General features: G+C 42.9%; 1 protein-coding gene across 3 annotated transcripts in view; it reads left to right on the top strand.

Annotated features, from left to right (window-relative positions):
- Window positions 1–14872, top strand: part of LOC147252884 (ubiquitin-conjugating enzyme E2 E2) — a 32492-nt gene that overhangs the window by 3301 nt on the left and 14319 nt on the right. For all 3 annotated transcript variants that reach the window (XM_086217778.1, XM_086217779.1, XM_086217780.1), the window contains exon 3: window positions 689–739. In XM_086217778.1, the coding sequence (XP_086073904.1) occupies window positions 689–739 (51 nt within the window). The remainder of the gene's footprint in view (window positions 1–688; window positions 740–14872) is intronic.

Below are 14872 nucleotides of genomic sequence, written 5' to 3'. Positions count from 1 at the left end.
GCAAGCCCTCTTTACGTCTCGGTTTGGACCGGGATCAAGTTCCCCGGCTCCACCTGATTTATGCTTTTCATATGGACAGGAAATGTCATGACACCTGCGTACATCATAATATCTGGAAAATATGAGCAGCAAACCTGCTCTGAAGCCCGATACATTTATGACACAAGTCGTGTGTGTCGGTGCAGTGGAGCAGCACTTCTGCTTCGCTTTGAGCAGTTCACTTTGTGTTTGATCAATCTGTCACCGTTGTCATGAATAGCTTAGACAATTCAGTAGTGTGTTGTGGAATCGTATCCACTGTGATAACATTAAAATGACAGTCGCTGAACTGTTGACCCCAGGAACTCTTTTTTTTCTTTTTCCGGGCCCTAATTCAAGCTGAAAGCAGCGGTGGGAGGGCCCTAAACCTGGTGATGTTTTCAATTTCGCACCAAAGAAGCAGACTAATGTGTGCACTGTGGTGCAAATATCTTAATTCGAATCTGAGATGGATCTGGTTCTTGCTCCCCTAATTTTAGAATTGGTGTCACACACACACACACCCACCCCCTGAATTCTCATATTGTTGGGGCTCCCGTGGTTGCAGGTGGAATTTAAAGCAGCGTTTACCTGTGTGTGCATTGCAGAATGGACTGTTCCCACAGCTTTCATTTTGAGACTTTAACACTGAAATTCTCTTCTCTTGCAGGATTCAGAAAGAGCTTGCAGAAATAACATTAGACCCACCTCCAAACTGCAGGTAAGCAGATCTTATCCTCTTTTACAAGGGATTTCTCTAATGACTCACAGGCCTGTGTGTACAGATGCTGTAATGGATGTGGCCCTTGTTTCTATGAAGAGAAAGAAAAAAAAAAAAAGGCCACGCTGTAATGCACCCGCTTTTGTCTCCGCTCCCGGAGCGCCGCTGTGTTTTGTTTGAGATGGTAATCTCAGGTGAATTTGAGTGATTCAAGCCAATTGTGGCATTGATGTTGCCGCTTTAACACAACCTCTGATGAACACGTAACCTTTTAGATTACAGTGTTATGATTTGAGTGAAATGGTGGAGCGTTAGTGTGACTTTAAAACTGATTCTCGTGTGCCCCCACCCCCTCCTCCCGTGTGCTGGGGATTTACCACAGACAATGGTTATTGTCTGATGCTGCTGCAGCTCTGAGCCCTTTGAGGAAGAGATATGGTCATGAATGAGCGGCAGGCCACATGTGCACCGGGCTCTCCTGTCATGACAAAAAGAGAAGCCGTTGGGATGTGGCGCGGGAGCCAGCTTTTATTAACTTAAATAACACAAAGTGACGCCGTCATTGATTCTGTCTCTGTTTATTACAGCAGAATAATTACCCTCTGAATCAGCACTTCTGTGCAGATTAAGAAGGAAAAGTGGAAGGATCTAGGTCGCTTGCGGGAGACGTTTTCTGACCATTTCAGATCAGCCGTGTTCTTTCACAGGCACCTGCTTAAAATGATTAAGGAAAACAGCTTTGTATGACTCATCTGGCGATTTGGAATGACTACACCCCAGACAGCCTTGTTTATTGCGTGAATTAATCACCCCTGCTGGGTCTCATCAGAACCCCACCATCATTAACGATAAACATTGAGCTAACCTTTTCATTTCAGCTCACAGCCCAGTTTTGTTATTTTACTGCAGGCTAAAAGAGATGTTGTTTTCCTCGAGGACTCTAATCTATTTCAAACTCCCCTCCCCCCTAAAAAAAAAAAAAAAAAAAAACTAGGTTGGCTCACATGAAGGATTTAGCTAGAGGACATGACTAAGTAATTTGAAAGTAAAATAATAGCTAGTGGAAATTTCAGTCATCACCGTCTTAGTGGGGAGCTAGTTGCCTGGGAAACAATTAAGCTCCTTCAAGATAATCCTTTTTGTGTGTGTGTGTGTGTGTGTGTGTGTGTGTGTGTTCTTTCCAAATTATACCAAAATCTAATAATGTAATAATAACAGTGGGGAGGGGTCAGATGCATCAACGGCTACATTTCTCATGCAGACGATCACATTTATATTCTGCCATGAATTGAGTGCACACAGTGGAGCTGGTGTCATCATTTGTATGCCATACGCTGCCTGCTCTCGGCCAGGTTAGCCTGAAAGGTTATTCATTTCATTCCCTGCGACAAATGGAGTCACAGACTGTTGGCCCACTTCAGGAGGGCAGACAGAGAGTTGTGTTAAAGAGATTCACTTCGCTACATTCAACAAATGCTGCGCTGGGGGGGCAGTTGATTTATGTCATCTCGTCTGTCTCCGCGCTGAGCAGACCCTCACACTCCCTCACCTCACTTTGTCCTGGTCAGCGATTGCCGTCCTCATCTTGTAGTTAAAATCTGCACAGTCTCCATCTTATCACCTACAATCTCCTCACCATCGCCTTCAGGGCTGTGGAAAGTGTCCTGCTGCGCTACTCTCTGCAAAATGGAGAGCCCTGCTTCATGGCTTGTGTGCACAGATGAGCGCTGTGAGCATAAATGTAGAGTTTTTAACACCTTGGAAGTGTTGCAGATCTAATTCAGTGGAACATTTGCAGTGTTTTCTATACATGAGCTGTGCTTGGTTCTGCTCTATATGTATGGAGATGTGCTCAGGTAGAGGTCATCTGAATTCCTTGTCTTATGCCTCTGCGCGGGTCTGTGTGGTGTCCATCTGTCCATTCGTCCATCCCATATTTCCTGAATGTGATATATCTGGAACGCTGTGAGGAGATTTCTCCGGATTCTGCTCAAATGTTCAGTGGGACTCAAGGATGACCTGAAAATATTTTAGTGGTCAAGTTTACTTTGACTGGCACACGTCATGGATGTGTACAATGGCAATATGGTATTTTAAGTTTTAAATCAAGAGGTGCAGTTGTCATTTCGCAGTCGCACACAATCTGCAAGGTCAGTAATTAAACGAGACTCATAAAACTGGCCCTAACAAATTATGCTCCTCCCTATGTCAACGCGGGTGTCAGTGTCTACGACTTTGGTGACGAGATGAAGCAGAATTCTCCTGATTTTGAAAAAGGAGAAAAGTGATGTGAGCTGAGGGAATCGGGTAAACCAACTTGAGCTCCTAGCTTGCAGCGCTGGTCTTCCGGGGTCTGTGTGGTGTTTGCTCGTCACCTCCAGGGCTCTGTCCCGTGACTGTCAGGATGTTCAAATGGTGCAAGAAAAAAGCGAATTTATTCCGTGAGTCTGACTGAGATCATACTGAGTACAAGTTGGCCGAACAAACCCAGATAATGCAGTTGGGGATTTTCTCAGGCGTGTATGCACTTCATTCGGCCCTAAATTGGTTCCGGAGGTCCCTCTGCGGTATTTAGCACGGAATTCTAACAGCGCAGTCATTATGTTGGGGGCCAAAGTGAAAAGAACACATCTGGACAGATGAGGACACAAAATTTCTGTTACAACAACAACTGCTAAGTTGGTCAGTCTCCTAAAGTACATGGATTATAGCCTTTGAACGTAATTTGTTGTCCGGCGGGGATGCTAGTGGCCTGCTTGTCTGGTTGGAGACGCAAAAGTTGATCGGGAAGACTTCTGATTGCACTCAGCGGGGCCACACTGCCACCTGCTGTTCTGTGGTGGGCGTACGCCATCGTTACATGGCTTTATCCTCGGTTTGTGTACACAAGGACGACAGCAGTCACTCATCAAACTTCTGCAGTGTATGTGGAGCCACTGTTGGTGTCAAACATGAAAGCAAAATCCAAATACTTGTTAGGATGTGTAAGTGTCAGCACACAAGTATTTCTTTATAATTAGAAAGCTTGGAATAGATATGTTGATGACAAACGAGTTCATGTGCAGCAGCGTCCGTGAAAGAGTGAAGTCATCCCTCGTGGCACACATTCCTCACCACACCGTGTTAAAAGAGGACAATATTTATCGAGCAGTGATCAAGACGAATGTTTTCCAGATGTCTGTCTCTATCCCATTACAGCTGAAGTTGTTAAAAAAAATGAAATTTCATGCTGTGTGAACACAATTGTCATACTCTTAGTGCTATGTCACCACCAGGAAAAGCCATGCAAGTATTTGAATTCAAGCTTTACCTCACTTCTAGCATTGTGACAGCTCGCTTGTCACCTTGGCAGTTGTCATACATCAAATGAACAGGAACATGTTGAAGCCCAAGAGGATTTGACACGGCAATTATTCTCACTGTCACACACTTCAAGTATATTGTGGGAAGCTTTTGCTTCTGTACCTACTGATGCAGATGAAGCACCATTTGAAAGAAGTACTATTTTCCTGCCTGCGAGATGCAGACATAACAGGGATCTTACAGCAAATAAAACTTGGATTAGATACACTTTAGATGAAAACACACCTGTGCTGTCGCGCTAAGCTAAACGCATGCAGCCCTCCACCTCATTCCTCTCTGCCACTGACACCGGAGAAGCGACAGCATGAGGAGCAGAGAAGGTCGAGCTGCTGCAGCTCCTAACAGAGGGGAAGGAGAGTTTGTAAGAGAGCTGGGAAGGACAAATCATCTCTTTTTTGGGGGGGAAGGGGGGGGGGAGGAATTAGATTTAGATGCAGCCAGGCTGGAAAGAGGACATTGGTTTGCTGTGGTTCAGGGCGGGAGTCAATTAGTGGGTGTGGGATCACACACAGAAAATAACAGGGGGGATATTTTCATCCTAATTTCTATTTAGCGTGTAAGTTGTTATTAAATTTCCAAAGACTTAAAAGGGTTGCGCTGCTGTTAGGACAGCCAGAAGGCAACTCGCTAGAGCCCTCAGCCAATGTAACACAGCTTCTACAGGGTTTATATCGTGGCAATGTTAGCGCACATTAAATTCAGCTCAGAACAAATAACCACAAGCTTTAATGCCTCCCTGTGTTTCTGCTGTGAGGACGCACATTTGGTCCTGTGAACAAAGGAACGGGGTTTAACGAGTGCAACCCTCCCTACGCTCTCTCTCAATCCTAAAGTTGAGTTTTGTTGCTTTGGAGGTGGCAACACCGCCTCCTTTGTGCCCCCGGAGTAGAACGGTTATCCTCACGTGGGTACTATTTTTTTGTTTTGTTTTTTTTATGCATGGTGATATTGGGGTAGTATAAATACCACATGCCTCATCACATCAGGTTCTCATCGATTACCAAAATTTAAACAATTGTTTCTCAACTTCAGGACAAAACTTCATTAAAACAAAATCAACGAACGCCAGATATCCCATAACCTCTTTGGTGGAGGGAATGAATGACTGAGGTCAAATGGTGTTTGAATTTGCAGTGAACGCTTCTGATTTTCTTTTGTAGTGCGCATTCTCTCCAAAAGCTTTACACTCAAAGCCTTACTTTAGAGCTGCCTTGGGGCTTTCAGCTACCGTTCATAAAAGCTGCTGATAAATGTTCTGTTGATCAGTTAATTACAGTCGTTAGCTCCACCTGGCACTATGTTAGGCTTGAGCTTCACATGAAATATTACATCCCTCCCAGAACGCAAGAACACCTCTTGAATTTATAAATTGAAAGAATTGTTCTTTCCCATTTGAATCGCATCCCATTTCTCCCACATCCTTCTCCTTCTCCTTCTCCTCCTCCTCCTCCTCCTCCTCCTCAGCTTGTTTCGATGTTCTGTAATGAAAAACACTCATTTCTGCTTCTCAGTTTATATTTCCTCACCTATCACGTCTGTCGTGTGCATTTGCATTGCCGCTGAAGCACAGGAATTGTTTAAGCTGCATTTGTTATCAGGACGCCGCTGCTGTGAGCATTGTGAGTTGTTACTATTCCTTACTCGTAACGTTGATTCACTGTCGCTGTCATTTCAAGCAGAAATCCAAACAAAGACTTGGTGACTTTGTCACTGCGACTGCAGATGGAATTTCAGTTTTTTGGACCTCTGTGCTGTTCTCCTACTCACACAGATGGCCAAACGTGCATGTTCATTCCAGCGACACTGGAGTTACAGCAGAACGATGTTCAGCTGCCTAAAACATAATAGTATCTCAGGTTTTCGAGTCAACCCTTCTATATCTAAAGAGCAAGGGGATTCTTTTAAAAGCTGCACAGATACTCGGGAATCGCAGCAGAATAATCCATTGCAGACACGGCTGAGATACCATTTTCTCTTTGAGGTAGCTTAGACAGATTAAATGCAATTCAGCTGCAACACATGGTGGGTTTATAGTGAGTTCATCCCCTTTTCAGTAGGTTGTCAGAAGTCTTTCTAACATCAGCACACTTGCTTCATGATGAATATTGGGAGTTGGATGAGGTATCTATTTACAAGTATAATAGATTTTTTTTGTTGTTATTCCCAAACCAAATTAATCAGAAGATTAAAATGAACCAGTTACTCTGTTGCTTCATGAAGGGATTTCAGCCTTAACAAATTAGCCGATGCTTATTCCCATATTTTTTAGTGTTTTTTTGTTGTTAGTGCTTTAGTGCCACAATAACGACAGCAGCTTCTGTAAGTGAACTGTTCCAGCCTTTCGTCACTGTGTCTTTAAAATTCAATCGTGCGAATGTATGGAAAAGCCTCATTCTCTCTTTCATACCAGCAGATACACATCAGTCGCGGGGACCGATGAAGGTCATCCTCGGGCCGGTTCACTGGGCCACCTGCACGGTGGCCAGTACAGATGTAGAGTACAAAAAAATATTGGAACTTTTTTTAAAATTAATTTAAAGGCTCGCATTTGTGCAGTGTTTGTGTACTTATATTCATGTAGCTGCGCGATTGATTGCTGATTGAACTTCTCCCCACAGTGTCTAGTATGGAAAGAGCAGTCATGAATAGCAGCATCAGTCCAATCAGAACCCAAGTACCTCAAGTATGGAAGGAGGAGATGAGCTTTTAATCCTTTCAATCAAGAGGTCTGTGATTTCAGACGGAGGTGGACAAAACATCAAGCTGAAGACTAAAAGTTTTTCTGGCTAGAAGGACAACTACATGTAAATCTATTCAGCTGATGATTAAGTGAACAAAACCTAAGAGCTCTGAATGCACGTGTGACTGCTACTTCCAGGTGAAAGAGTGGAAAGCTGCACGTCCTTGGCAGGAAGTCTGGATACTGACCAGAAGAGATTGTCCGTGTACGTGACGGTGTCCCATTTAGAGCTCTGGAAAACATGGTTTAAGAGCATTTTATTCTTTTCATCATCGAGTGAAAGGATGACAAGAAATTAGAGGAGAGAAAGACGGAACAGCCGACGCTATATTTTTGCATCACATGGAATTGTCACATCAATTTAACTTGTTGTTGATGTCTTGTTTACCCCTTGAGAAGAGCATCAGCTACCTACCTCACATGTCATTCCTACTTTGGGATCTTTACATGGCTTGCCAACCGAACAAATGGCTGCCTTTCATCTCTGAAATTTGCTGATGTGATGTCATACCTCAATGACTCCCCAGCTCAAACAGCTGCCACTCCTGATGACATCATACAAGCTCCAGGGAACCGTCGAGTCTTGCATCTGGCTGCTCCATCACACGCTCGCTGCCAAACGGGCTTGACATGAATATGCATCTTCATCATCATCAAGTCTCCCCAAGAAACGAGGCTGTCTTTTATTGTAGGTTCTGACCTCTAATTCTCGTCTCGCTGATGGGATCGTCTTCACGTCTGTGATGGCTGCATATTAGTTTTGTGCCGTGCCCCTGGGGGATTATGTGTGACTGACACGCCCAGCATCATTTTTCACAGTGTTACCATTAAGCACAGCAGGGGTTTATCAATATTCATGAAGGGGTGGGGGGACGGGGATGGGAGGAAAGGGGAGACGAGGGCCAGGAATACCTCATGGGTATTCAAGCTGATCAGCGTATTGTGCACGGCAGCTTCAATGGATTTGCATGGGTGGGAAGGCAGAAAAACAAGGGAAGGCTTTTAGATGACAGATACATTTGACCTTGGATGAATCATGCCTAATCCATGTCTTGTACCGCAATCACTACCTTTTTATAAATATTGATGAATTATATCCACCCATCGGATGCTGGCATGCTCCTGACCTTTTTTAGTCAAGGTCTTGTCTATTGACTGCAAAACTGGAGAACCTCCGCAAAGGCACTTCCTCAGAATCAGAATTGCTTCATTCGCCAAGGAGAATGAATACAAAACAAACGTGAAGGCCCAGGGTGGGATCATGATGCAACCGAGGGATTTGGGCCAAAAGGACCTTTTTAAAGTTGATGAAATGCTTGTGAAATAATTCTATAAAAACGTCAGTCTTTAACCCAAGGCACTTTTTTTTCCCGTTGAGTTGTGGCGTGCTGTATATAGCAGCTAAGAAAGACTCTTGATAAATTATTTGACTGTTAAATCAACTGAAATAATTGCCGCCTGACAAACAGTCCAAAGATGTTTCGTTTAAAACTGACAAAAGCAGTGAAAGCTCACAGTGGAGAAGCTGGAAGCAGAGAATGGCTGACATCTTTGTTTAAAACATGACTTACTGGCGAACTTGATTTTCAACAGTTTTGCTTCTCTAAAATAAAATCTCTTGATTGACAACAAAAACCTACGCTAATGGGACCATTACTTGGTTAGTGCGATGGTGGATGGCTCAGCCTGTGGCTTGCAAGCTCGCTGTGGCCTCAACAGTGGGATATTTACCTTTCTGTTGTCTAAATTTAAAGACACAAGCAGCGTCAGTGGGTGGATGGTTCTCAAAGTCAGGTTGGTTTGCTGCCTTCAGAGTTTCTAGCAGGATGATGACGTGTTTGAGCAGGTGGGTGGCTCAGTCTGATCGGTGGCTGCAGTCATAAATTGGACGGACAAAATTAGTTGTGTTAAGACAAACGGCAACAAAGAATTCTTAACCAAGTGGAAAGCTGTGGGTTGATTATGGATACTCGTATTTAAAATTAATAATTTGGCCAGCACCAATGTTTTGTTTTTGTTTCTTTTCTCTTTTTTTTCATTGTATTTGTAACTGGAACAGACAATATTTTCAAAAGTCTCTTAGCCTTTTGTTAAACCTCTCTGGCCGATGGGTCCGTACCGATGAATGGCCCATGTGTCTATGCATCGCTTGTAGAGAGCAGCGTTTTTGCAGCTGATGTTGCAACCCCCCCCCCCCCAATCTGTCACACCAAATAAATGCCTGTAAGAGGGAGAGATGGAAGTCCACTGATCTGGGCGGATGAATACAAATAGGAAGTGTATGGGGATTTTACCTACTTCCTAATCTACCTGGGGGGGCTGTCTAATTGGAGCAAGTATGGAGAGAAATATTGCCTCGTTCAACATCAGAGTCCCCTTGCACTCCAATATGCGCTCTGCTTGTTATTGATCTCTCAGTTGATGTTGACACTGACTCTGCAGAATGATGAATGTGCAAAGTTGGAAGCCAAGAGGTTGATTTCACATTCATCTGCTGTTGTCTCCGTTAAACACATGTACGTACAAGCAAGATCGGTGACATCACAACTCGCTCAGAGAGCAACCATGAATCCACCATGCAACTTACGCAACTGGTATTTGAATTGAGCAACGTCTCATGGAAGTGGAGAAATCTTTGTGAAACGGTTAATCCCAGTTTTTGGAACTTCCAGGGTGCCAGAAAACAAATTTTTAATGAGCTACTGAATGTTGACAGTGGGGTTAATGTTGTCAGTAATGATCCAGTGTGGCAGAGCAACTGTGTACGAGAGCGCTTCCATAAAATGAACAGTGCCATGAATTCTGAGGGGGCCTGGAACGTGCAGCATGTTCAACATGAGTACGTCCGAGTCGCTCACGTCTGGTGAATATATTCTGTCTCTAGCGAAGCATACAACTACATACAGATGTACCGTGTCACTCTGGGTTCTGCTAATTTGTTATGGTCACCATTTTGCACCCAGGAAACATGTGCTGCCAATAACGCTGTTCTCGAGCAAGCCCTCCTCATTTTTCTTCTCGCACATGAGTTTGAGTGGAAGAGACAAACATGCTCCTATAGAAGGACCATATGCTCTTCCTCCGACTCCAGCCTGAGTTTAATTTATCCTCAATGTTTTCCACCGCAGCACTTGTTTGACAGCGAACATGGCTCGTCCTGATTCATGTGTGTCATTGAATTCTCAATGCTCTCATTTGTGAGGTAGTTTTCTGGCAAACATTTGTCTACAATGTTATTGATGGGTTTGCAGGGAAACCAAGCATGTAACATGGTGTGTGTGGACATTCTGTAGTGGAGTGTTGTCATTATGCCTGGCTTCCACAGAAGCAGTTTAGGTCACTGAGAATGACTAAACGGTAATCTGCTGCTGCCACAAAAGCAAACAGAAGAATCTTTCTGGCAGGAGAACAAATACAGTAACTCAGGAGTAAACAATCACTCTGAGATCCCATTAACCCTGTGACAGGGGTCTCACAGCAGAATAGATTCGCCTCTGAAGTCACAAATCACAGCCCCACCAGAAAGATGTAAAAGGTATTAATGACATATTTGCTGTCTGGGGATCACCTGTTAACGCTCTCAACTTTCTCTCTGAACGTTCCCCAAGGAATAGCTTGTAGACTGCGCTCAGTTGTCTCAGACAAAAAATAATCGTGGATCTCTAGCTGGAAACCTCAGGACTATAATCTGTCTTTCAAGGAAATGACCAAAGGCTGCCCACACCGGGACTTGTGGGCCAGATTTGACCCTTCCCATAAGGTTAGATTTGGCCAGCCAAATGTAAAATGACAACAGCAACACTGATTGTAAAAGGCCTAAACATGAAATGTAAGAACAGGTTTAAAAATCACTGTTTTTGTGAGGTATAAATGCTCTTTAAATATCTCAACTTTTTTTATGATGGCATCCAATGGCAGAGAAGGTGATACACAAACAAAAGACATTTTAACAGCACGTTTGTGTGCTTTTGGGTCACAGATCTCATTAAGTTTCAGCTTTAGTCCTCTAAAGGAAAAAAAATTAGGCACCCTTGAAACATCCAAATGGAGTATCAGGCTCCACGGCTGATCTGGCAGCTCAGCGCGTTCTTCATTGACCTCTTTGGTAATAACTCCTTTAGTTCAGCCACAAAGCCAAATGGCTGTGGTGGGAGTAGAAATTTCTATGGGAATTAAGCTTGGGAATTTTGAGGTTTTATTTATTTTCAAAAGAGCCTGAGCCTTTCCATGGGAATGTATGGGAAGTGAAGGGAATGTGTGGGAATTAACAAGCATAAGCTGGACATTTGGGGGAAATCTATGAATGTATTTAACTGTACATTCTTCCATCACATGCACAGATTACTAGAATCTTGCATGCTGCTGCAGGGCTTGTGAGGCCACATTAGCTTATTTGACCAAAAGACAATAATATTCAGCTATTTACATTTGATCATGATATTTATTTTAACTTCCCAACACTACATCAAAATGTTTTAAATGTTTCTCCTGTCTTTTGTTGGCTAGTTTTCTCTTTCAGTGCTCATCCGTCTGTTTATGAGGATACAACATGTTTATATGTGCCTGTATATGAAGGGGTAATATTCCTGTATTTACCCTAACATTTCTAGTTTATTGTTGAAAAAAACAGAAAAAAAGACAGCTTCTGTTGGATCAATGAAGAAAGTGGGGGATAAAAAAAACCTATCAAGGTGCTCTCTGGTACGGAGGGTAATCGGTTGTAAACAAAAGAATAAGAAGGTGACCAAGGCACTCTTGAGGTGAAAAATGTTTAAAAGCCTTTAATGTCAAGTGGCTAGTACATGGTACGGTTTAAAAACACACCAACGCGTTGCGGCTCACCGCCTTCATCAGGGTGACTTCTCCCTCTTCTTTTTTTCTCGTCGTCTTTTTTTTTTTTTTTTTTTATCTGCAATTTCTAGTTTATTCTCATTAATACCCAAATGTTCCCATTAATTCCCATGGAAAAATCCAACTTTGATTATTCCTGGAATTTTGCAACCCCAGGTGTGAGCAAAGAGGCTGGGGAGAGTGTTTATAATTATGGCTGAATAGACTGTGGTGCGGGGCTGTGAAATTAGAAATATTAACATCGTCCTCTCAACTAATTTAATTCATAAATTGCAAGAGACTGCAGTTTTGTCTCCAAGGCAGTTCTGTTTTTTTTTGTTGTTTTTTTTTCGGGCTGTTTTCTCTTTACTCCCTGGCCTGGAAACCTACTTGCATGTCAGCACAAATTTATATTATTCCACTAAAGCAAATGTTTATAATTAACCCGAGACAGACATACAGACACACACACACACATTCTGCTATGCAGTGAAGGAAGTTATTTAGAAAAAACTACTGTCCGCATCAAATGTGATTAAAGTCTTGCATAATGTGGTTTTTAGATTTCCTCCCAAATTATGCAACCCCGGTTTGAGGGTCATTAGGTCTTAATTTATTCAACAAAAGCCCTTTTTTTTTTTTTAAAGTCGTGTCATCCTTCACGTCATGCACAGCGGCACTTTGTTGGCTGGGTGCTATTTTTATGACTCATGGTGTTGAGCTGTTTCCTTTATGCAAAGCCTGTGTATAATGGTAATGATATATGCCCTGCATTATTCATTTTGTAGCCAGAGGCGAACATTTGCTCTGCATCAGATGCTGGCTGCATACAGCAGCCCAGATGCAGAGCAGAAAAATGCTTACCGCACCAGAATCTCTGTTGCACCTCGGAAGCATCTTGCTGAATTGGAATGAAGGACTGAGGATCATGGACAGATCTCCTGCCTTATTTACAGCTTTGTTAACTATACACCCCAGAGGATAGACCTCCTGAGTGAGGTCACTTCTTCAGGCCTCCCTTTCAAAGTATCCTCCGTTGAATCCTTGCTGTTCTTTTAGCCCAGCATGGCAGTTTGCGGTACCGTCAGAATAAATTTATTCTCTTTGACTTGAAAAGCTTGCATCCACCTACTCAAACATTTCCCTCGTTGCTGGATAAACCATCTGGTCAGTGATTGCAGTATTCATTGAACAGATGAACAATAAAAGGCTTTATTAAAAAACAAACCATGTCATTTGAGACAATAAAGACGGCAGAACAGAGGAAAGAGGTGTCACCTCAGCTGTTGAGCTGCACAGTAATTGGTCTTGGGGCTCTTTCACGGTCAGAGGAGAGACGATTGCTTCATTAAAGTTCCTCTTCTGATAACCGCAGCAGCCACACTGATAGAAAACAAGATCTTAACTGAATGACGGTGCCATTAGGAGAAAGAGCGCCCGTGGGGAATGAACTGGAATGGCAAATAATGCAGATAATGGCTCTATTTGTGCATGGCAGTATTCACAAGCTCCAAAACATGCAGATTCACATTCAATTACTGGTTTACTTTCCTGTTTTATTTATCAGCCCCTCGGTGCAGTTTGTGACTCAGACAGCTATTTACCTGCTTCCATAAACAGCTGGCTGTGTGACAGGCTGCTGTAGGAGCATCCCACTTTAAACATATTCAAGAGTAAATGAGTTTAGAGCAGATTCAGAGTTGTATAGAGAGTAGATGTAGTAATTCCCATTAGTAGGTGAGAGCCATTACTATTGATTTCATAAACAATCTTTTATGGGTTGCACTGTAAGGACAACAAATGTTAGTCATAACTCATTCAAACAGGATAAGTTCTGTTATTGACACAAATCTGAACAGATCACCAGATTATTTGCACCAGCCTTTTCTTTGTGTTCCACTTAAGGTTGTAAAAGATTTGATGTTGGCTGTTAATGCAGAGAGGAGCTGAAGCGGTCGGCGTTCCCACAGTGCACTGCAACACATTTCAGGAATGTAATAGCATGTGTTTATTGCGCCATTTTATGTTGTTATGTGAACGTGTTCAGATCCAGGAGTGGAAAAGGAAGCTTAACAGGTGGAGTATATAACTGAAATGAAGAGAGGGAGCTTCCTGACACCGTGGAGAAATACCTCACTCAGAAGTAAATGTACATGTACATCAAAAGTTTAGCCAATATAGAGATGAGCATTCGTAGTGGCGCCTCACATGTATCACATATATTGGTCTTCATTTTAATGTGTCAGTATCAGTCTGGTGGCAACTTTATCTAGTTTTTTCTTTTCTGTGGTAAACACATTATTTGCTTTCCTAAATGTTTTGGAAATGGAGAAAATGTTACCTTCTCAAAGTCACAGTACTTGCGTGTGCTTTCCAGTACATATCAACATCATATGGAGTTATTTTGTACAGATAGTATCGACATCTGTGAGTATCAGCATATCGCAAACGCAGTCCGTCACAGGGTTACAGTGACGTGTAGTATAAGTATCAAGGAAGCTCCCTCTCTTCCTCTGCCTCGCTGAAAGTGAAAATCCATCCGTCTGATCTTTTGAATGTAACTTAATCTTTAGAATATCAATCACAAAAATTGTAAGATGGCTAAAACAAGTGTCGAACCTTTTCAAGATACCAGCTGTGGTCAGTCTGGATTCTGCTAGTTACAATAGTGACAAATTTTTACAGGATTAAAAAGAAAAAAATCCATAGAAAATGTCATCATATCTGCTGCACATTGCTGTCGAACTCTGTCCTCAGTTTTGTGTCTGCGTGCGTTGTTGTTAGCAGTCCTTGAAGATATTGTGAATAGTGAACATTAGGGTTTGTGTGACAGGAGGAACACTTCTCACCTGCCTGGTCCAAGGTCAGTTTTGTATAACTTCTAACTCTGAAAAAATACTGAAGCAACCCTGACTATTTTGTAACCATGATGGTACGGGACACTGTGAATTGCAGCTCTACGTTTCCGTGCAGCGCTGCAATGGAGCAGAGCGGCCGTTCTCAGAGAGGACCTATTCAAGGCGAGGACGTTGTGCTGCTATTGTGGCTTCCCCTCTGTATAAAAATGCATGGTGATGGGATGGAAGTAGTCACGGAGCCAAGCCAGCGACTTGTGTCGCAGGGCCAGCCTGAATAGCTCACTGTATTTGCTGATAGTGTCGTGTTACCGAGATGCTAAAATCACACGGTGGGGCAGCTGG

The sequence above is a fragment of the Aulostomus chinensis genome, chromosome 11, assembly GCF_037954235.1.
Source record: "Aulostomus chinensis isolate RoL2024-O1b breed Wild chromosome 11, RoL_Achi_v1.0, whole genome shotgun sequence".
Taxonomy (NCBI): domain Eukaryota; kingdom Metazoa; phylum Chordata; class Actinopteri; order Syngnathiformes; family Aulostomidae; genus Aulostomus; species Aulostomus chinensis.
Note: the sequence above shows the minus strand (reverse complement) of the source record. Positions and strands in the feature narration are given on the sequence as shown.